At 37.2% G+C, this 23,591-nt stretch overlaps 2 protein-coding genes across 2 annotated transcripts; both read left to right on the top strand.

Moving 5' to 3' along the window:
* Positions 1-19,720: 19,720 nt before the first annotated feature.
* On the top strand, positions 19,721-20,493 carry LOC126628045 (uncharacterized protein C24H6.02c-like). Its single transcript, XM_050297626.1, has one exon. It carries the CDS (start codon positions 19,827-19,829, stop codon positions 20,370-20,372), a length of 546 nt encoding a protein of 181 aa, XP_050153583.1. The 5' UTR covers positions 19,721-19,826; the 3' UTR covers positions 20,373-20,493.
* Positions 20,494-21,520: 1,027 nt separating this feature from the next.
* Positions 21,521-22,948, top strand: LOC126628044 (RING-H2 finger protein ATL52-like). The gene has a single exon (XM_050297625.1). The coding sequence runs from the start codon at positions 21,701-21,703 to the stop codon at positions 22,784-22,786; it is 1,086 nt and encodes a 361-aa protein (XP_050153582.1). The 5' UTR covers positions 21,521-21,700; the 3' UTR covers positions 22,787-22,948.
* Positions 22,949-23,591: the final 643 nt, after the last annotated feature.

The following is a 23,591-nucleotide window of genomic DNA, read 5'->3' as shown; positions in this document are numbered from 1 at the left end:
TTTATATTACTATTTATTTTTGTCTTATTATATTTATACAAAAAAAATAATATAAAATGTTAACGTGGCTTAACCGTGACCACACAAAACAGGAGGGCACATTAAGGGCACCGAAAGTAGAGGGCAGACAATCCTTGTCCAACATTTAGAGCCCTTCTTTTGGGCCAAAAGTAGGCAATTTAAAAATAAATAAGTAAATAAAATGGGGTGTGATATCCATACACCCTTTTTTACTTCTTCCACACCTTTTTAGTTTTCGGCCGTAGAGAATATCAAATGACAGAAATTAACAAGGGGTGTGTAAGAAGTAAAAATAGGTGTGTGGATAACATACCCTTAAAAAAAAGGTCTGGATGTTTTGTAGATATTTCAGCTTATAGAGATACTTAGGATTAATACAAGCGCAAAATGTGATTTTCACACCCTTTTAAGTTTTTTACAAACTTTTGTTTAATTATGGTTGTTGATTTTGTTTGATTTATTCAATTCGATGACCATAGATAAAGAGAAATTGTGAGAAACGAAACAGGTGTGTGAAAATCACATTCTTTAATACAAGTTTTAAATAATATTATAAATGTGCTCTGAAGTTACTGAAGTAGATATGGAGAAAGAAGTAGTGTGTAAAGGAGAAAGTGAGTATTGTAATTGCACTTTACTGGATTGTTCTCAATTTTAATACAAATATTAAAACTCTTACTATATAGCATAAGTAATTGAACGTTAACGTGATTTATTAAAAACATGTTACTGTGTAAGAGGCTTGTAAATCATTTATGAGTATTCATCCTTTCATTTGAGGTTTTGAGTTTGATTTCGTCTGGTTTTTATCATTGTATTCACAACGACAACATATTATTAGGCTAACTTGATAAGGCCAAAACAGGAACAGATGAGACCTTATGACATGTGTTTGGATCTGGAAGTTAGGATGACGGTGAGGCCATCTCTAACCAAGAGCATTTGGCCAATATTAGTTCCAAATTTGAACAAAATAGTCTCCATCCAAGAGCATTTGGCCAATAATAGCCCAAAAATTGAACAAAACCAGTTTCCAACAAAAAATATTTGCAAATTGGTGTGTTCTTTATTACTGGCTGGAACTTGGAAGAGCCAAAAGATCAAGTTTGGAGCCGTCTTTATTTGGCCGGGGAGGATTTCAGGCCTATTTGGACGGCACAAAATTGGAAAGGCACTATTGGGTGGTGTTGCATTCATGTAATTTTCTAGGGTAAATTACACAAAATTACCTTAACTATAAGTCGAACCATAATCTCATACCTCATGTTTTAAATATTACAATGTCATATCTCAACTCATAAATTCGTTGCAATGTCAAACATCTGTTAAACTTTCTGTTAATTTAGTTGTTAAATGATGATGTGGCAGGAGCATGACCCACTCCTATACCTATTGGAATAAAAAAAATATATATTAATAAATTAATAATTTTTATTAAACAATTAATACATTTTTATTTAATAAATTATTACTTTTTTATTTTGCCTCCTTTTTCTCCAAGCTCTCGTTGTCTCCCTCACCCTCTCTAATCTAACTTGCAGAGATCAATGGCAGCCATTGTCTCCCTCCTTCTTGCCCTCCTCCTCTTTCTACTCGCACTTCAAACCCCTCGTCCACGCCAAAACCTCCCGCCCTCGCCGCCAAAACCTTCACCAAGTCCTCTGCCAGTCCACTGGGTTCGAGCGGAGCACATCAGGCTCCAGATCTGGTATGGGCTTTGTAAAAAACGGGTCTGGGCATACCATCAAGCTCTAGATTCCTTTTACACGATGCTGCCGACATGGTTGATTCAAAGTCGTCAAAAACGAGTTCGAGCGGTGCAGGTGGGTCGACGACATGGGAGTGCCAACGAGTATAGATGCAGGTTTGTGGGTGGTTGCAGGCGAGATGCAGGTTCGGCAGAGATGGATTTGATGAGTTTGACAGCTGATGTTATTGCGAATTGAAGAGCCCAGTAAGAAGGAAAGTAAGACAAGAAAAGAGGGATTAAAAATATTGTTAAATAAAAAATTATTAATTTATTAATAAAAATTAGTTTTTTATTTCAATAGGAGGAGGAGTGGATCCTGCCCCTGCCACCTCATAATTTAACTGTCAAATTAACAGAAAATTTAACAGAGGTTTAATATTGCAACAAATTCATAAATTGAGGTATGATATTGTAATGTTTAAAACATGAGGTATAAGATTGTGGTTTGACCCATAATTGAAGTAGTTTTGTGTAATTTACCCAATTTTCTATGCTACTTTGGGATGGGTAAAACTCCTATCTCAATGCATGGAAATCCTTAGTCAAAATTTTAAGAGCAACTTATATAGAATAGGTTCATCGTTATTTGATTCAATAATGTAATATCATTTTTAAAAAATATTTATAAATAATATGATATAATCATATTGAGATGCTTTGATAACAATGAATCAGTTTTGTATAAGTCATTTATCCCAATTCCCAATTTATTCTCTTGAGCTGATAAACCAGATCTAGGCCTTGCATGAGGGACAAGGATTGTCTGCCCTTCCACTTCCAGTGCCCTCTTGTACCCTCCTGTTTGTGTGGTCACAATTAAGGCACGTCAACATTTTATATTACTATTCATTTTTGTCTTATTATCTTTATAAAAAATTAATATAAAATGTTGACGTGGCTTAACAGTGATTACACAAAACAAAATGACACCGAAAGTAAGAGGGCATACAATCCTTGTCCTTGCATGAGACTCACATGGTTGCACGTGGTTAACTCACATCACATTTCTCTCCTAAGTGAAAAATGATTGTCGGATTTAAATAATTTACTTTACTAACTTTTCATTTTCAAGTAGTTTTGTTATAGGATTTATTGTTAATTTGTTTAATGCAAAGGAATAATCATTGTAACTAACGTCGGCCTCCTAAGGCCTGCCTGCGTCTACGTAGGATAAACATCTCATATTCAATTTGGTAGAGCCTTAATTAAAGGGGTTTGAAGTTAAAACGACATATGATATTGATATAATTCATCACTTTATTAACCAATGAAAATCGACAGTTTTTTTAAAGTTGCTCTTCAGTTTGTCCACCATAAATAATGGCTCTCCTGAAGAAAAAAATGTCATTATCTTTGTCAAGTAGAGGGATTTGTTTGATAAAAATACTTTTAAAAGGGTTATGTGGTTTGTTAACGTGACAATTTAACGAGAATATAAGCAGATTTTTCATGGAATAACCTTTTTACGATGAACAAACTCATGAATCACTTATATTAGTTTTCATTGTTAGAGACTAAAATGAGAAGTTATGTCAATCTCCGAGACAATTTTCACTAAAAAACCTAACTCAAATAACGTTTATTTTAGGAAGACAACTCCTTTCAAAATTCGGGAATCTTTAAAGCCTGATAGGTTTGTTCAACAACACCATGTATAGGATTAAGCAAGTATACAAAAGTCTTTGCATTGAGAAATTATTGTTTATGTTGTAAATTTGTAATATTGTTATGCACGTAATAGTATTAGTTTACGTATTAAATATGAGACAACAACATATATTTGCTTGAAGAAAAATTAATCTATGTACAAATATTATAATAAGAGTTAATTAGTAACACATGTAATCATGATACAGTAACACCTAAAAATTATTACACTACAATAACATTCCCTAAACTTTATCTGCAATAGATCTCCTTTGTTCTATTTCACAGGGACACCATTGTCAAACAATGTCTTCTAAGACCGTCTCCACTGGTTTGGGATGAAACTTAAATTTTAAGCAATAACCCAGAAACAAGTTTTATCCTTCAATGGTTATAGCTTAAAATTTTAACCTGAGATTATTAAACAATGATTTTAGCATTTTTTTTAGGTAACTCTTTTAAAAATAAAAATTATGTGGATTATTCTAATTTATTTTTATAAATATTTTAATTTAAAAATATTTAAATTCCGATAATTAATGAAAAATTACACAACCTATTCCATTCTTAAACAAAAGTTCATAATTCAATCTTAAAACAATAATACAAACGACAATTAAAACATTAAATAAATTTTTACCGTTAATCATCTTTTTTTTTATTTTTTAACGGTTAGATTTGCTTATATTCGATCACAATCATTCGATTAATGTATTCAATTAAAACGATCTCTGATATTGATATAATTCCTCACTTTATTGACCAATGAAAATCAATAGTTTTTTGAAGTCGCTCTTAAGTTTGTCCACCATAAATAATGGTTATTCTGAAGAAAAAAAAATGTCATTATCTTCGTCAAGTAGAGAGATTTATTTGACAAAAATACTTTTAAAAGGTGATCACGTGGTCGTTCACGTGACAATTTAACGAGGATATTGACAAATTTTTCATGGAATAACCAAAATGATTTACGGTGGACAAATTCAGGGACTATTAATTTTCATTGGTATGGACTAAAATAAGAAGTTATGTGTCACAGCCCGTTCCAAAATATTACATTCGTGGCTGTGAATGGACGAAATTGCCCTTAAGAAATACTAAGTATGTGAAGCTCAAGTTGATAATTATCTAGGTTCCTAAGTTTTGAAAATAAAATGGAATTTAATAAGGATGGAACTTAGATTTTTAGGTTAAAATTTTGTGGTTTAGAGTTGGGGATTGGAAAAGGACCACGTGGGATCCCCATTCCTTATTTCCCTCCCCATTTCCCGTATACTGTCCTTCATACTCTCTTTCTCTTCCTCAGACCTCACTCTCTCTCTCTCACCCTCTCGAACACACGGGCAACCATCAAAACCACCTAAAACTATTACCAACGCCGGATTTAAAACCACCATTGCACTCCTGAGGACTCCACGATCACGTAGGTACCAGTTTAAGGTAAGTTTCACTTCGAAAACCCTAGTTTCTAAAGTTGCCGTGAATGTGTACTGTTCATGAGCTTTGAATTGGTTGATTTTTAGGACAATCCAAGCTCATAGTGAGCTTAGTGATGTCCCAAGGAAGCTCGGAGTGCTTCGTTGGAAGGATTTGGACGTCGGGATCACGAGGGTTAAGTTTGGCCGGTTTTGCTTGGATTTTTCCGGTGAGATTTAGTTGTTTTTGAAGCTTAAAAGTAGTATATTGTGATTCTACATGTTGAGGGCTTTAAATTGATATATTATACGAAGAAAATGGTTGAGAAACGAAGGAGAACAAGGCATTTGAAAAATGCCCAGTTTTCCGGTCACCGGAAAAACCAGTCCGGCGACCCAAGGAAGAAGAAGTGCGCGTGGGGGCGCGTGGACCCGTGCCTTCCTTGGCGCGTGGGGGCGCGTGCTACAGTAAAAAATTATTTTAAAAATATTTCGACGTCCGTGACGTCGAGTAGATCACTGTGGTATATTCATATACCCAAATTGAGCACCGTATGAGAAAGTTATTAAGGATTGTTGGTTAGGTGTTCGAATAACGTTTTATAGTTTTCGCATTAGGTGAAAATGTGAATTGACGATCCGACCGTTGGATGGTAATGAAATTTTAGGATGTTATCCTAGAGATATATTGTGGACCTCTGGAAGTTATGGATTTAAAATCTGAGTAGTGGATCTTCCGGATTGAACTACGTAGTGACGTATTTTATATAAGTTATATATTCTATCGATATGAATTCTGAGGTTGGAATTGATTATTGTTTTAGGCGCCGATCGTCATGACGTCTTGGCGTATTGTGCTAGGGAGTTGTAGGGCGAACTCCAGGTGAGTGGGCAGTTTTGTTTTCCGTATACATATATACTTACCGTTTTCCCAGAAATTGAAAATGCATGAAATTATGCTTTAAATGCAATGTATAAAATTATATGAAAAGTATATTGAGATGTGAATTGAGATGCCATGCATAAAATTATATGCAAAGTATATAGAAATGTGAATCGAATTGCCATGCATGAAATGATATGAAAAGTATGAATTGAGATATGATGCATATGAATGAATGGTGCGGCGGACGCACAGGTGAGTATCAGGTGAGTATTTAATTACTGTTATGATGATGTTGATGTATATTGAGCTCAAATCCTGCACCATAGTTTAGTGCTTATAGTATTCACCGCATCGCACGCTCGCCTTGGATCCAAGTAGATGCTGGTCGCACAGTCCACGCGGAGTGGGTGCGACGGGCCAGTCGAAGAGTGTTAGTGAGATTTCGACTGGTGGGTGACCTTAGATTATGTGCACAGATGATTGATGAGAAAGCACTAGAGCGTAACTTATGTGCAGAAGGCCGGACAGGTCACAGAGGTGACTCCGGCAGAGTGAGAGTGATAGATTTTGAGCTCTAGGTTCAACCGTATAGGGCTATTAGAGGGCCTCCGGTTGATTACTTTCTTGCACCTGATATGATTATTGTTGATGCATCCATACTTAACTGTTGAATTAGACATGGCATGGCATGATTGATAAAGAAAAATGTTGAGATAGTAAAAATGAAGTTTTGAGAATATATATGTATATTTATATTTTACATTTCTGGGAAAGTATACAGGTTTTACGGAGAGGGGTTACAACGTTTTGAGAAATGTTTGGATTTGGAAAAGAATTGTTTTACTGACCCACTCAATTTTGGTTTTGCGCCCCTCCAGGTTCAGGAATCACAAAGGTGTGGTGACTACGAGGAATTCGACGGTGTTCTGACAGAATGGACAAAATTAGGACTCACCTTCGGGTGTATCAACTTATAAATTGTATCTTAAAGCTTCCGTACTGTGCAAATGGTTACGTCACTCTCACGTGACGGCCAGCATGCCCTCCTTCGGGACGGGGTGTGTCAGTTGGTATCAGAGCATGGTTGCAATCTTGGACATCTTGAGAAGTTCTAGTGAATTCTGTCAGAACTACACCGCCTCGTAGCAAGCCACGTAGTTAGAGGAACTTAGTCTCCCTGATTTAGCGGTTTAGGGGGAAACTATTATTATGGTGATTCAGTATATTATCAAAATGGACATTTTAAGACGGGTTATGAGTTGAATTTGAATCACCTTATGAAATGATGAACCTGAGGGAGCGAAGTAACGGTTTAACCATTTGGAAAAGATGTTTCAGATTATGCAAGTCAAAGGAAATTTCCTTCTGACAAGGGGTCGAGACGACTACCTGGTTTTGGGTATGAATTTGTATCCTGGTGGAAACAGGAGTATGATTTGTTGTCACCAGAGGAATCAGCCGATTTAAAATTGTTTAAGGACTTGTTTAAGGAAAAGTTTATCCCTCCGGCATTTATCGATGGTAGTAAACAAGAGTTTACAAATATGAGACAAGGAAGGTGATGATCGAGGGATATTATAGAAAGTTTTCAGACTTGCCTCGTTCCATCCAGATATGGTTGTTATTGGTGGAGGTGTTATGTTGTTTTAAGCTGGGTGGCAAAAAGGGAAGTGGTATTTTGGGTGACCACTATCCATTATACTTCTTACCAGGAATATACGAGATGCTGTTGAGTCTTGAGGACTCTGAGAACATGATCAACGAGAATAAAGAAGAATAAGAAATGAATGGGAATTAAAAGAAGACGATAAAGTTAATGATTCGTCTTATCAAGGATATAGAAAGATTCAGAGCTTCGAAAGAAGTGAAGCTAGAGTTAATTCTTCCAGCTGAGGTTTTAATGTCGCTGGTCAGAGTAAAAGTGATGGATATACTGGTAATCCCAGATATTTGAGACAAGGTGTCTCGAGTAAAGGAAATGTACTTTGTGCAGCAGGTACAAAATTAACACTTTGGGAAGTGTGAAATTAATGAATGTGTTTATGTGAACAGAGGGGACACAGAATTGTGAATCGTCCCTAGAATCAGTTGTACCCAACAGTTTTCTATGACAGCGTAGTGTCGATTCAGCAAGTTTATGAACTTAGTAGTTTGGTCGGATTGACCGTGGGTACAGAGAGATTTGATGAGTTATATGTTCAGCCGTACAGACCATGAGAGGTGGATCTGGCTGACGCATGAGAAATTGGTGAGTTATAGGCTCGGCCGTACCGACCACGCGGAGTGGATCCGGCCGACGTATTATTGAGATAAGAGTTGAATCAGCCGTATTGGTCATTCTAGTTGACTTCGGCTGATATATTTCTTATTATGTATGTTATTACCTAGAGAGTAGTAAATAAATGTAGTAGAGACGAGTGTATGTATTTTGCATTGAGTGACAAAATAGTAATGTTATATCTTTGAGAGTTGTTGCTTACTTATCGAGACAACGATGATTTATCAGTATTGCGGGCTGCAGACCGTAATATTAATAACTCCTTCGTGGATTCGTTAAGCAAGCAACCCGGTAGATTATTTTATGTTAGTATTGTACTTATTTAGAATGCTTAATAATAATAGAATATATATTGTATCAGTTAATTCTGTTCCATTAGATTGGTTGGTTATAATTGTGACAAGACGGAATGTTACGGGAAACCAGTACTTTCCATCGATCTGGATGACCAGAGATTACTTTTGTAAGTATGCAAAGTGGATTGAGTCATGCCGTTATTTATGCTGTGAGAGCAAAGAGATTGTTTTGAAAGGCTGCCCAAAAAATACTTAGTTCATGTGGTACTAAAAGATGTTGCTCGGAGAAGTGTGAAAAAATGAAAAAGGGGTTAGACTTTTCTTGATGTTTTCCCTGAAAGTATACCTGGATTGTCTTCAGGCAGAGATATGAGGTTCATTATTGATTTGTTACCAGGTATAAATTTATATTGGAGATTGGTTCAGGATGAGTTAAGGGAATTGGAAATTCAGTTGAAAGAATTGGTTGATAAAAGTTTTATTCAACCTAGTACAACGCTTTGGGGGAACCCCAGTTCGTTGGTGAGGAAGAAAATGGATTTTTAAGGCTATCCATTGATTATAGACAATGGAGTTGGGTAACGATTGAGAACCGTTATCCATGGTGATGTACTGATGTTTATTTAACCAGCTCAGAAGTAATTGCGAAGATTCAAAGATTGAATTGAGATCTGGTTACTACCAATTGAATATTATAAGTGACGTTGATCATAAGATGGTTTTCTGGACTTGTTATAGTCTTTATGAAGTTTGGTGATGCTATATGGATACTCATGCTGTTTTATGAGTTGATGGATGAAGTATTCCAATAATGCCTTGATAAATTGATATCATTTTCATTGAAGATATTCTGGCATATTCTGAGCCAGAGCAGAGCATGTAAACGTATTAAGTCGGTGAAGCAAAGATTAAGAGAACGTTGGTTGTATGCTAAGTTTAGCAAATGCTAATGTTGGATGAATCAAGCAGCATTTCTGGGATATGTTATATATTCTTAAGGTATTCAAGTGAATCCTTAAAAAGTAGTAGAAATTAAAAATTTGGAACAACCACAAGTCATAATTGAGATTCGGAATTTCTTAGCTTACCAGGCTATCTTGGATGGTTGTGAAAGATTTTTCAGCCATTGCTTTGTCATTGACGAGACTGTTGAGAAAAGAGGTTATGTATGAGTGGGAAGGAAATTGTGAGCAAAGGATTCAACAACTGAAGTATTTCCTCACTCATGCACATAATTTAGTAATCCCAGAGAATAGTGGTAATCATAAATTTTTAGTAATGTTTCTTGAATGGTATTGGATGCGTATTGATGCAAATGTTAGGGTGATTGCATACGTTTCACGATAAATGGAACCTCATGAGATGAATTACCCTACTGGTGATTTGGAAGTCATGATTACCATTCTTGCTGTGAAGTTATGGAGACATTATATTTGGTAAGAATGCAAGATTTTACAAATCAAAAGAGTCTCCAATATTTGTTTACTCGGAAGGATTTTGATATGAGGCAACAAAGGTGGATTGAATTACTTAGTGATTATGATTGTACGATCAGGGTGATCGTGAATTGTTGTAGCTGAAGCACTTGATGAGATGACTCCAGTAAGAATTAATGCTTGGTACGCTTGCCAAGATTATCTTCTTGTGGATTGGAAATCAACTGAAGTAAAGTTGAGAATTGGAGATCGAGAAGAAGCTCTACTTGCTAATTTTCAAGTTAGGCCTGTTTGGTAAGGTCGTACTCGAAACTTAAATGTTTGATGAGGAAATTTAAGAATTAACCAAGGCAGAGAAAGAAGGGAAAAAGAATGAGTACATGATTCGTGAATCAAATGGTATGTGGATATAAGAAAACAAAAAGTATGTGCCTAATGCTGAGGATTTGAAGCAAGCAAATATTGGACGAAGTTCACTGTTCAACTTCTGCAATATTCCAAAAGTAATAAGATTTATCATACCATTCGACAGTTTTTATTGGTCAGCAGATTGAGGCAGAAAGAGATAAACCTTTGGATTGAGATAACTATTGTCTGTTTTGAAACGGAAATGGAAAGATATTACTTTGGACTATGTGTACAAGTTTCCTTGTATACAAGATGGTTACGATCGAATGTGAAGTGATGGTTGGGCAACGTAACAAGTTAGTATATTTACTCCAGTATTGAGTAATAACTTTTTCCCAGACAGGACAACGGTACTTAATTGTTTTATGGAAAGAGAATTGGATTACGGAACTGCTGAGTTTCTTAAGTATGTTGGGTGCGCAGTTTCCGAAATAACGCCATAGGGTCCCTGAAGCGTGTCGTGTGAATGAAATGCTTCTGAATAGAGAAAGATTCAATCAAGAAAGAGTTTTAGTAGACCCTGAGACTATGGATGAGTCTCCTCAAAGTATTCAGGTGATTAAGTTTAACCTGAAAGTAGCCAAGCATGGCAAAAGAGATTAACAGATGGATATGCCACTAATCAAGTGTATAACGTAGATGATTTATATCATTTAAGATTTCATCTTAGAAAAGAAATAGTGAGATTTGGAAAGAAAGACAAGATAAGTCTTAAACACATCAGACCGTTTTGATCATTAAAAGAATCGATGAAGTTGCATATAAGTTTGTGATGCCTTCAAAATTGGCTAAGGTGCATAATGTATTATATTTCGATGCGTTGTCACTAGGTGGCAGAGTCGTCACATGAGATTCTGGTGCAACTATTGAGAATTAAATTGGATTCGACTTGTTAAGGAACCAAGGACGACTTTGGATTGGAAAAAGAAGGTCCTGAGAATTAAGACAAAGTAAGTGGTAAAAGCTTTGTGAAGGAAATCATTCAGTAGAAAATTATGTGGGAGAAAGAGAATCGGATGAGAGAGATTTACCCGAAGCTATTGTTGGAGTATGGTTGATTTAGTTGGTTGCTGGAATTTCGGGGACGAAATTCTATAAGGAGGGGAGATCGTCACAGCCCGTTCCAAAATATTACATTCGTGGCTGTGAATGGACGAAATTGCCCTTAAGAAATACTAAGTATGTGAAGCTCAAGTTGATAATTATCTAGGTTCCTAAGTTTTGAAAATAAAATGGAATTTAATAAGGATGGAACTTAGATTTTTAGGTTAAAATTTTGTGGTTTAGAGTTGGGGATTGGAAAAGGACCACGTGGGATCCCCATTCCTTATTTCCCTCCCCATTTCCCGTATACTGTCCTTCATACTCTCTTTCTCTTCCTCAGACCTCACTCTCTCTCTCTCACCCTCTCGAACACACGGGCAACCATCAAAACCACCTAAAACTATTACCAACGCCGGATTTAAAACCACCATTGCACTCCTGAGGACTCCACGATCACGTAGGTACCAGTTTAAGGTAAGTTTCACTTCGAAAACCCTAGTTTCTAAAGTTGCCGTGAATGTGTACTGTTCATGAGCTTTGAATTGGTTGATTTTTAGGACAATCCAAGCTCATAGTGAGCTTAGTGATGTCCCAAGGAAGCTCGGAGTGCTTCGTTGGAAGGATTTGGACGTCGGGATCACGAGGGTTAAGTTTGGCCGGTTTTGCTTGGATTTTTCCGGTGAGATTTAGTTGTTTTTGAAGCTTAAAAGTAGTATATTGTGATTCTACATGTTGAGGGCTTTAAATTGATATATTATACGAAGAAAATGGTTGAGAAACGAAGGAGAACAAGGCATTTGAAAAATGCCCAGTTTTCTGGTCACCGGAAAAACCAGTCCGGCGACCCAAGGAAGAAGAAGTGCGCGTGGGGGCGCGTGGACCCGTGCCTTCCTTGGCGCGTGGGGGCGCGTGCTACAGTAAAAAATTATTTTAAAAATATGTCGACGTCCGTGACGTCGAGTAGATCACTGTGGTATATTCATATACCCAAATTGAGCACCGTATGAGAAAGTTATTAAGGATTGTTGGTTAGGTGTTCGAATAACGTTTTATAGTTTTCGCATTAGGTGAAAATGTGAATTGACGATCCGACCGTTGGATGGTAATGAAATTTTAGGATGTTATCCTAGAGATATATTGTGGACCTCTGGAAGTTATGGATTTAAAATCTGAGTAGTGGATCTTCCGGATTGAACTACGTAGTGACGTATTTTATATAAGTTATATATTCTATCGATATGAATTCTGAGGTTGGAATTGATTATTGTTTTAGGCGCCGATCGTCATGACGTCTTGGCGTATTGTGCTAGGGAGTTGTAGGGCGAACTCCAGGTGAGTGGGCAGTTTTGTTTTCCGTATACATATATACTTACCGTTTTCCCAGAAATTGAAAATGCATGAAATTATGCTTTAAATGCAATGTATAAAATTATATGAAAAGTATATTGAGATGTGAATTGAGATGCCATGCATAAAATTATATGCAAAGTATATAGAAATGTGAATCGAATTGCCATGCATGAAATGATATGAAAAGTATGAATTGAGATATGATGCATATGAATGAATGGTGCGGCGGACGCACAGGTGAGTATCAGGTGAGTATTTAATTACTGTTATGATGATGTTGATGTATATTGAGCTCAAATCCTGCACCATAGTTTAGTGCTTATAGTATTCACCGCATCGCACGCTCGCCTTGGATCCAAGTAGATGCTGGTCGCACAGTCCACGCGGAGTGGGTGCGACGGGCCAGTCGAAGAGTGTTAGTGAGATTTCGACTGGTGGGTGACCTTAGATTATGTGCACAGATGATTGATGAGAAAGCACTAGAGCGTAACTTATGTGCAGAAGGCCGGACAGGTCACAGAGGTGACTCCGGCAGAGTGAGAGTGATAGATTTTGAGCTCTAGGTTCAACCGTATAGGGCTATTAGAGGGCCTCCGGTTGATTACTTTCTTGCACCTGATATGATTATTGTTGATGCATCCATACTTAACTGTTGAATTAGACATGGCATGGCATGATTGATAAAGAAAAATGTTGAGATAGTAAAAATGAAGTTTTGAGAATATATATGTATATTTATATTTTACATTTCTGGGAAAGTATACAGGTTTTACGGAGAGGGGTTACAACGTTTTGAGAAATGTTTGGATTTGGAAAAGAATTGTTTTACTGACCCACTCAATTTTGGTTTTGCGCCCCTCCAGGTTCAGGAATCACAAAGGTGTGGTGACTACGAGGAATTCGACGGTGTTCTGACAGAATGGACAAAATTAGGACTCACCTTCGGGTGTATCAACTTATAAATTGTATCTTAAAGCTTCCGTACTGTGCAAATGGTTACGTCACTCTCACGTGACGGCCAGCATGCCCTCCTTCGGGACGGGGTGTGTCATTATGTCAGTCTCAAAGATAATTTTCACTAAAAAGCCTAACTCAAACAATGTTTATTTTCATTTTAGGGAGACAACTTCGTTCAAATTCGGGAATCTTTAAAGCCTCATAGGTTTGTTCAACGACACTTATATAGGATTAAGCAAGGATATGAAAGTCTTTGCATTGAGAAATTATTGTTATATTGTAATATTATTATGCACGTAATAGTATTAGTTCACGTATTAAATGAGACAACAACACATATTTACTTGAAGAAAAATTAATTTATATACAAATATTATAATATGAGTTAATTAGTAACTCATGTAATCATGATACGGTAACACCTAAATTATCCCATTACAATCACATTCCCTAGAATAGTTCTCCTTTGTTCTATTTCACAACGACACCATTGTCAAACAAAGTCTTCTAAGACCGTCTCCAATAGTTGGAGATGAAGCTTAAAATTTTAAACCAAAAAATTTTAAGCAATAATCCAGAAATAATTTTTATTCTCCAATGGTTATGGCTTAAAATTTTAGCCCGAGATTATTAAAAATTGATTTTAGCTTTTTTTTTTTAACTCTTTGAAAAATAAAACTTATGTGGATTATCCTAATTTATTTTTATGAATATTTTGATCTAAAAATATTTAAATTCTGATAAATAATGAAAAATTGCACAACCTACCCCATTCTTAAACAAAAGTTCATAATTCGATCTTAAAACAATAATACAAACGACAATTAAAATACTACATGAATTTGTACCGTCAAATCCTCTCTTTTTTATATAGTTAGATTTGCTTATATTCGACCACAACCATTCGATTAATGTAATTATAAATTTAAAAAAAATTGAATTTGGACCGTTGGATTAACCAACGGTCTAGTCACGCTAGTCGTTGGATCAAGAAAAGAGTTGTTGGGCTCAAAACAAGTGGCTGACAATGTTGTAGCCAATGGGTTCCACCGCTAGCAGCTTTGTCACGAGGGGCAGTGAGGCGCGTCAACTCCTCGTGTGTGATGTTTTGTGTAGCGCGTGAACGTGCATGGTTGACCCAGTTTCTTATCCCTAGCTTAAAATGGGGAGGAAATCTAGCCCAAAATGTTATTTTCTCCCCATTACTTATTTAAAGCTCAATCATTGGAGATGGTTTTTTATTGTTGGGGGGGGGGTATACCAACCACTGAAGATGACCTAACAAGTGGAGATTAATGGTAGAAAATTAAATGTCTCCCCATTACTTATTAAAGCTCAATCATTGGAGATGGTTTTTTTTTTGTTGGGGGGGGGTATCCCAACCAATGAAGATGACCTAACAAGTGGAGATTAATGGTAGAAAATTAAATGGCTATCATAAATCTCTTATTTCTTTGACATAATATTTGTCAATAAAATCAAATTTATCTAATTAATTAATGGGTGATTGTGACACTTATTTTAGCTTCTCACTCTTTTTTATTTTTGGTTATCGAATTGCATGTGGTCCGCTATTCTAGTGGATATGCTGGATTTCTACTTATGCTTCTTGGGTTCGAAACTCTCTCTCACCTAAGTTAATGTAATATTTTTGAAGTCTTTCCCCTCCCCTTAATAATAATAATTAAAAAAAAATTAGTCATTGACTTTAATATCTCAAACGAAAACAACTAGTAAGATTAAATAGGGGTGTGTTGTTTTCCAAAAAACAAAAAAAAAAAATAGGGGTGTGTTTATGGAGAAAAAGTACGTGTGTTTATCATTTGCTTTAGGATAATGCTAGGTAGACTAATTTTTTAAACCAAATTTGCAAATCATGTGATGTGTCACCAATAGAAAATAAGCATGCTAATCAATACTTAAGTAATAATCTGATCATCAATAATCACGTCATATGAGTTACAAAATATGATTTAAATATGTTTGTACCATACTTAGGGCCTCCGTATTTAAACCTCGTATAAATACTCGGGTGACTCAAATGTCATTATGCAATAAATGGAGGGGCAAATATGTAATAAGTGAGGAGCCCTTATTCTATAAAAAGACCCTTCACTCTCCTCATTAAGGGAGGCCAATTCTTAGGCCATGGGAAGAGCTCTCTCACCCTCTCCCTCACAATCCTCTCAGAGAAATACAATATCAGTGTGGACGTAGCCCAAACATTGGGGTGAACCACGATACATCGTGTGTTATTTACTTTCTTGCAGATTCACGGTCGGATTTACGTTGTTCCAAGACCCTTTCGGTTTTGTGCATCAACATTTGTCGCTGTGTGAAGCAATACGAAAAGTTGTGTCAGTTATCTTTCATTTTTTCACCTCTGCCGTGAATTTGCAGGAACCCAACACCCACACTCAGAGACACACCCATTCAATCTACAGAGAGAAAGAGAAACTCAGGTGCATCTCTCTTGAATCCGCTGACAAATAGCCTCCAATTCCACAAGCAAATCACAGAGACAGATAACACAACCAATTGGCCATTAACCTCCAACTGATCTTAGCCATCCATCAAATCTATACTGTCACGGTGATGGCTTCGGGGCCTACAGTAGGAGAAGGTGATGGAGCCAGAGAGAAACAGAGGTTTTAGGGTTTGGAATCGAAATACACAGACGAACAAAGATAAAAAAAATGTCAGCTTCGATTGCTGGAAGATCGACAATTCTGCGCGCGTTTTTCCGAGCAGCGATGTCAACAGCAAGAACAAGAATTTTAGCAGCGCCATGCCCTTCGATTCCGTCCAATTTCATGGCCCGTCGCTCCCCTTCCTCAAGGCTGTTGCAGCGAGAATTGAGCTCTCTTCAACCGTTCCACACTGCCATTGCGTCCCCTTGCCTTATCTCCAAGCTCCCCGCCCTGGCCACCTCATCCGAAGGTACTGCAGTGCAGCTCTTGCTCTAGCTTTTACAACAACTTTCTGGGAAAATCCGGCCTGAATTTTCCAAGAAAATTCTAGCTCAACATCCACTACATTCAAAGATCTAGAGAGAAAGAAAGCAAGAAGCACGCAGTGAAGGCAATGAAGCTGAATTGAATGGACTGGTTTAATCACAAGCACAAGCATTTGATGGTGAAGTTTAGAGTTGCAATCCTTCTGATGGGTCTTGCTTTTCGTCTCTTTCTCTCCACTTCTAATGAGTTTTCGCCCAAAACAGAAGCCCCTTTTCCTGAGGAAACTGAGGATTTAGAACGACCAATCTTTGTGGAATTTCCAGAAGGCATACCTTTGGTTACTACATTTGTTCACCCCTCAATGATTGAGATGCTTGATGCTGCTACAGAAGATGCTCTCAAACGTGATAGCTAGAGCCATTCAAAAAGGCATCAACTTCTGAAAAAGATAAAGACTCTCATCATGAAGGAGTGCATGTTCCCACTCTTCACAGACGACACCATGATGTTAAAGAAAAAGAAAAAGAAGGAGGAAAAGAATAGAAAAAGAAAAAGGAGGAGGATAAGGAATAAAAAAAAAAGATGAGGATTTTTAGCCACATTGGCGGAAACAGAGAGACCAACAATGGAGTAAAGTGGGGTTTCTGAAATTTTAGGCAATGGAATCGGTCTTGCTGGAAAGGGGTCCACAGAGAGATGACAGCACGATGGATAGCACGTCTGGTCCCTAATGACTGCTTTATTTATTTTTGAATGATGTAATTTATTTTTCTTATCTTTCGGAGACATCTGTATAAACTCCATCGAGAGGGTAATAATAATTATAAAAAAAAAAAACAGCAAGCCCAAAAAAAAAGGGCTGGAATGTTATGTGGAAGGCGAAGGCTCATATGCCCAAAAGAGCCATGCCCTCCATTATCACCAACCAGGTGATCAAAAGTACGTCCAGTACTACAAAAAATTATTCGGCAGCCTGCAGTTATTACCACCAACCAAGTGATCAAAAGTATGCCCAGTACTCCAAAATTATTCGGCAGCATGCCGCTATTATCACCAACCAGGTGATCAAAAGGCCCAGTACTCCAAAATTATTCGGCAGCCTGCCGCTATTATCACCAACCAGGTGATCAAAAGTACGTCCAGTATTCCAAAGTTATACATGAGCATCACTCATGTCAATCATACATAAACATTCATGAGCATCACTCATGTCAATCATACATAAATATTCATGACCATCATTCATGTCAACATTCATGACCATCACTCATGTCAACATTCATGAGCATCACTCATGTCAATCAGCTTCAAAAACTTCATTTACAGAGCTCCAGCTTCAAAAGCTTCATTTATAAAACTCCATCTTCAAAAGCTTCACTTGCAAAGCTTCACCTACAAAGCTTCACCTACAAAGCTTCAATTCAGGGTATGCAAATACTGCCTCCGAACAACCGTCATTTCGGCCCATACATGGATTCAATTTGAAGTCTCCAACCAACAAACTCTATTGACCGAAGACTTGGGGGACTATATTATGTACCATATATTGGGCCTCAACTGGGCCTCATGTAAAATACTTGGGAGACTTAACCCATTATTTATGTACTGAGGAGCGAGCCCTTATTCTATAAAAAGGACTCCCTCACTTTCATTAGAGAACACCCATTATTTATGTACTGAGAAGCGAGCCCTTATTTTATAAAAGGGATTCCCTCACCTTCATTAGAAAACATCGCTGTCAGCTGAGCAACCGCCTCGCCGCGAGCATCACTTCTAACCCATTATTCATGTACTGAGGAGCGAGCCCTTATTCTATAAAAGGGACTCCCTCACCATCATTAGAGAGCATCATCGCCAGCTGAGCAACCGCCTCGCCGCGAGCATCAACTCTAGCCCATCATTTATGTATTGAGAAGCGATCCCTTATTCTATAAAAGGGACCCCCTCACCATCATTAGAGAGCATCGCCGCCAACTGAGCAACAGCCTCGCCGCGAGCATCAACTCTTAGCCCATCACTTATGTATTGAGGAGCGAGCTCTTATTCTATGAAAGGGACTCCCTCACCTTCAAAGCCACAAGCCGAGCAAACCAAAGTAACAAAAGCCACAAACCGAGCAGTCTCGCATATCATATCGAGCATCAGTTCAAGACAACATCTAGTTACTTCGGCCCACACATGGACTAAATTTCAAGTATCCAGCCAAAAGACTTTCTTGACTGAAGACTTGGGGGACTACTGTTTGTACCATACTTAGGGCCTCCATATTTAGACCTTGTATAAATGCTCGGGGGACTCAAATGTCATTATGCAATAAATGGAGGGGCAAATATGTAATAAGTAAGGAGCCCTTATTCTATAAAAGGATCCCTCACTCTCCTCATTAAGGGAGGCCAATTCTTAGGCCATGGGAAGAACTCTCTCACCCTCAGAAGCTCTCACCCTCACCCTCACAATCCTCTCAGAGAAATATAATATATGTGTGGACGTAGCCCAAACATTGGGGTGAACCACAATACATCTTGTGTTATTTACTTTCTTGCATATTCACGGTCGGATTTACGTTATTCCAAGACCCCTCCGGTTTTGTGCATCAACAAAATATATAATCTTCCTAGCATTACCTTTTTCTTTAATCAATTGGGATGAAACATACTAATTTTAGATGAAAAATCCTTGTGTCCCCCAGCATTATCCATATGAATATTTTTCAACATTACAAAGGAAGCACCACTAAATTAAAATTATTGTCGACTTCACCAGACTATAGTTAATAGATAATGTTATAATTAACTATCGACAAAAGAAAATCACAGAATCAACAATATAATAAAGTAAGGGAAATTTTATTTAAACCTATGCAACCTCTTTTTACATCCAACTTAAAATTTTGAATGTTAATTGTCTATTTTACCCTATTGCATAATTACTATTAAGTACAAAATGAAATTAATAATAAATCTCAAATTTATCAATAAACCCAAACACTATAATTAAACCCTACGTTCATTTCATTTCTTTTGCGGAAGATTGCTAATCAAGAAAAGAAAAAGAAATGTGATGGTGGAAAATATATAGGAAACTCAGAAATTTTTCATAAGTAGATGGCTATTGTTTACTCTTTTATTGATGGTGTACGGACATATCCGCGTTACTTGTTTGTTCGCACAAAACACAAAAATGGACACCCATAGTATCTGATAATGCTATCCATCAATTTAGACACAGAAAACTATTCTTGTTTTTGTATACTAAGTTGAATTTGTTGATCTATTTCCATCGAAGTCCTCCGTTTGTTTCTCTCTTTATGCTGAAGAACTTGTTGGTTCAGTCCGTCATTTATACGTTCTCCATGGATTTCTTTTAAAGATAAATATTTTCATGCTTAAACTGTATACTATTCCGTTTAACTTTTCTTGTTTTTGTTCATACAAATTGTTGGCGGCAAATCAATTTGTTCCTTCTACAAGTTCTATACTCAAAAGATATGGATTTGACAAAATAGATCTTCAGGCACAAACAAATCCAACTAATCTGGTTAATGAGGATTTGGCAAATCTTGAAGATGGCAGTTCGAAACCGAATAATGATGCGAACGCTATCAACAGTTCCGATACCAAATCTTCTGCTTCTTTCGAGCAGAAAATATCCCCAAGGCATGACCTGGCCATGCTTTTTACCTGCACTGTCTGTGAAACAAGATCCATGAAGACGTGCAGTAGAGAATCATACGAGAAAGGTGTGGTGGTAGCTTGCTGTGGTGGGTGTAACAATCTCCACCTGATTGCTGATCATCTCGGGTATTTTGGAAAACCATCCAACGTTGAGCAATTTCTGGCTGCCCGTGGGGAAGAGGTGAAGAAAGGTTCTGCTGATACGTTGAATCTGACTCTCGAAGACATAGCCGGAATAAAACCTCAGGGTTGAACTTAAGCAATTTGAATAGTTTCAGAAGCTTAATGGCATGTAGATTAGAGTTTTCTTTTAGACGAATATGCTTCTGTGTTCGGCGTTAACCCTTATGTAGTATTATTTTAATTTTATTTTGATTTGGTGGTGGTGTTTTTTGATCAAATACAAGAAAAGCAACCCATATATGTATAATTCGATTTTGATTGGTGCTGTTATAATTGAATTAGGTTTACGGGGTATATTAGGAATTAAATTTCGGTTTAAAGAGATATTAATAGTTCAGTGAAAAACCAAATGGGTGCAAAGAGTAAGTTGGGTGTAGAAATAAGTTAGATGGGTTAAAATAAAATTTTCCTAAAGTAATTGGCGACTTTAACTAGGTTGTCATAGTAACTAAACATAAAATATTGATTATTTTCTTACAAATGAATAATACAAAATGATTTTTTTAAACAGACAATTTATCTACACTAAAGGAGTAGGAGAATGGACTAAGTCTCATAATGGACTAACAATAATGTGGTTTAAATTCGTCTTTGATGAGAATAGAATCTAAGGCTTACAAATGAAGAGAAACATCATTAGACCGTAGTACTAAGTGACAATCATACAAAATTGATTAGATTAAGGTCTTGAAAAGCAAGTAGTCCGGTGCCAAGGGCACGGATTCCGGCTCTCAAAATACAAGAAATAGGGAGGTCCCGCATTCGAGGCTTCAAGCTAGTGCGTCTGCTTGATTGTGGTCAAGAGGAGGCTGAAATGTCTCTGTGAATCTTTCCAGCCTCCGGAAAAGATGGATAACCCTGGTTTGCCATTAATTGTCCCCCTTTTAAAAGGAAAAAAATCATATTAAATTATGTAAGAATCTTGAGTCCTTTTTTTCAAAGGAGGCAAGAAGGCCGAGGGTTGAGTTAGTTTGAAGTGTGGTGTTGCTTTGCATATTTTTAAAACGCAAAGAGTACACTCCCACCTATATTCACCGACTACAGAGACTTGGATTTGATGCTTTCTTAAGCTTTTAGGTTAATCACTTGATAGAAACTCAACTACCAATCATCTACTTCCAAATATACAAGATAACAAAGCATCACCTCCCACAAATAATTCCAAAGAAAAAGAAAACAAATTAAAGAAAAAGTTGTGGAATACAAGGGAGTCACATCAATAATCCACCTCCCTTCTCCTCTACTACTTTGCTTCCCTTTCTCTCTCTCTCTCTCTCTCTCTCTCTCTCTAACATTAGCATAAATCAAGCAAAGTAAAAGGGGAGTGACCAAATTAAGAAAAGAAAAAGACTTGCAAGATCTGGCAGGCGCTAGGGTTATTGAGTTTTTTTTGGTCATATGGGCTCTGCAGGAAACCAAAATCCATGGGCAACATATGACACATACAAAGATTGTTCCCAAGGGATTTGCAGCATCTACTGCCCTCAGTGGTGCTATATCGTTGGTCCTCCACCTGCATTTGATTTGGCCGAAGCCGATGATCAAAACCAACAAGACTCCCCAACAGATCTCTCTCCTCTCATTATAGCAATCATTGGCATCTTTGCTAGTGCCTTCATTCTAGTCACTTACTACACCATCATAACCAGATACTGCCGGCGAAGAGGCAGTGATGGCGCTCGACACATGGAAATGGACAGCTCGAATCCAAGCCTAGTTAGTGAATCGATGCCAGGCTCAAATAACGGTCTGGATGAGTCCCTGATCAAGTCCATCACGGTTCACAAGTACAAGAAAGGTGATAAGCTTGTGGAAGGCACAGATTGCTCGGTTTGCTTAAGTGAGTTTGAAGAAAATGAGAGCCTGAGGCTGTTGCCAAAATGTAACCATGCTTTCCATGTTCCTTGCATTGATACTTGGCTCAAATCTCATTCTAGTTGTCCGCTGTGCCGGTCGAACATTGCTGCTCCTGCCATTGCTTTGGTGCCTCATCAACAACAAGCGGTGCCTCCGGTCGATGGAAATCAACAGGAGGAGGTGAACGCGTCTGCTTCGGAATACCAACACAGGAGTAATGTAAGTATTTTGGTGGTTCAAGATAATTCGGACGAGGTTGTTGGTCAGTTGGAGAGTAGAGTGAGCAGTTGTGAGATTGGACAAGATCATGGGATCCAGCAGCAATTGAGGAGATCAGTTTCCATTGCTGATGTGTTGCATTTGCATGATAGTGAAGATGATGACGAGGACTTGGAAAATCATATGGGAAGTGCCCAATTTTATAGCGAAAATCTTCAATTTTCCATGGAAATTGGATCATCAAAAGGAGTTGATCAAGAACAGAATTCCAAATCCAGTAACAACCCTAGAAGTAGTGGAGTTTTCAGCTTGGTAAAGGGTCCTCTGGTACTGAAGAGATCAAGTTCAACAGGGCGATTAGTGTTGTCAAGGTATGGAAAGGAAAAGAATTCTATAATTCCTAATTGAAACCATTAATTGTTTCCCCCTTTCCAAAATTAGTGTGAAAACCCCACAATTTCTTCTTTTGCTTTTGTATCATATTATATACACAAAAGGAGAGATCATGCATAAAAATATGATACTAACTGATTTGATCTAATGGAATAAATTCTCCGTTTTGTCCGAGAATGTTTAGTTCAAATCTTATGAATGACAGTTGTCTAAAAAAAAAATTACTACATTGTTATTATTCTTGAAAAAAACATAAACTAAATACTCTCGAACTCATTTGTTTTATACTTCTTTATATTATGGCACAATAAGTACAAATGCTTGTGAAAATAAGAATTGCCCCATTTATATGATTATTTGCCTTTGGTCAGGAATCTTCATCATTTACTCTTTTGTTAGGTCCACTAAACATACGAAAAAATAAAGTGTAAACGAGAAATCTAGGAAATCAGTCCAAATTGGTTCCATTAAGGTCTAGAGGCTGACTTTTGGGGCAAGCTCCTTAGAAATAAAGGCTTGGAAGGTTACCTAATTTTGCCCCATCCATCTTTGAGTGGTGCCATAAGCATGAAGGTTTGAGGGGACCGCATTCAGCAATTAAATTATGTTAAATTCTTGAACACTCACTTTATCGTTAAATTCATGAAAGTACGTCATCGTCAATGTACATACCCTAGAATTCTCGTTGAGGAAGAGCATAAGGAGGAATCACAAACCACCACGAAATCAATCATGACTTGGTTGAGTTGAAACCATAGACTTGAATTTAAGGAATAAACATCTAGACTCTAAAATATCATGATATTCAAGTGAGAAAGAG

Source organism: Malus sylvestris, chromosome 7, assembly GCF_916048215.2.
Source record: "Malus sylvestris chromosome 7, drMalSylv7.2, whole genome shotgun sequence".
NCBI classification, from domain to species: domain Eukaryota; kingdom Viridiplantae; phylum Streptophyta; class Magnoliopsida; order Rosales; family Rosaceae; genus Malus; species Malus sylvestris.
Note: the sequence above shows the minus strand (reverse complement) of the source record. Positions and strands in the feature narration are given on the sequence as shown.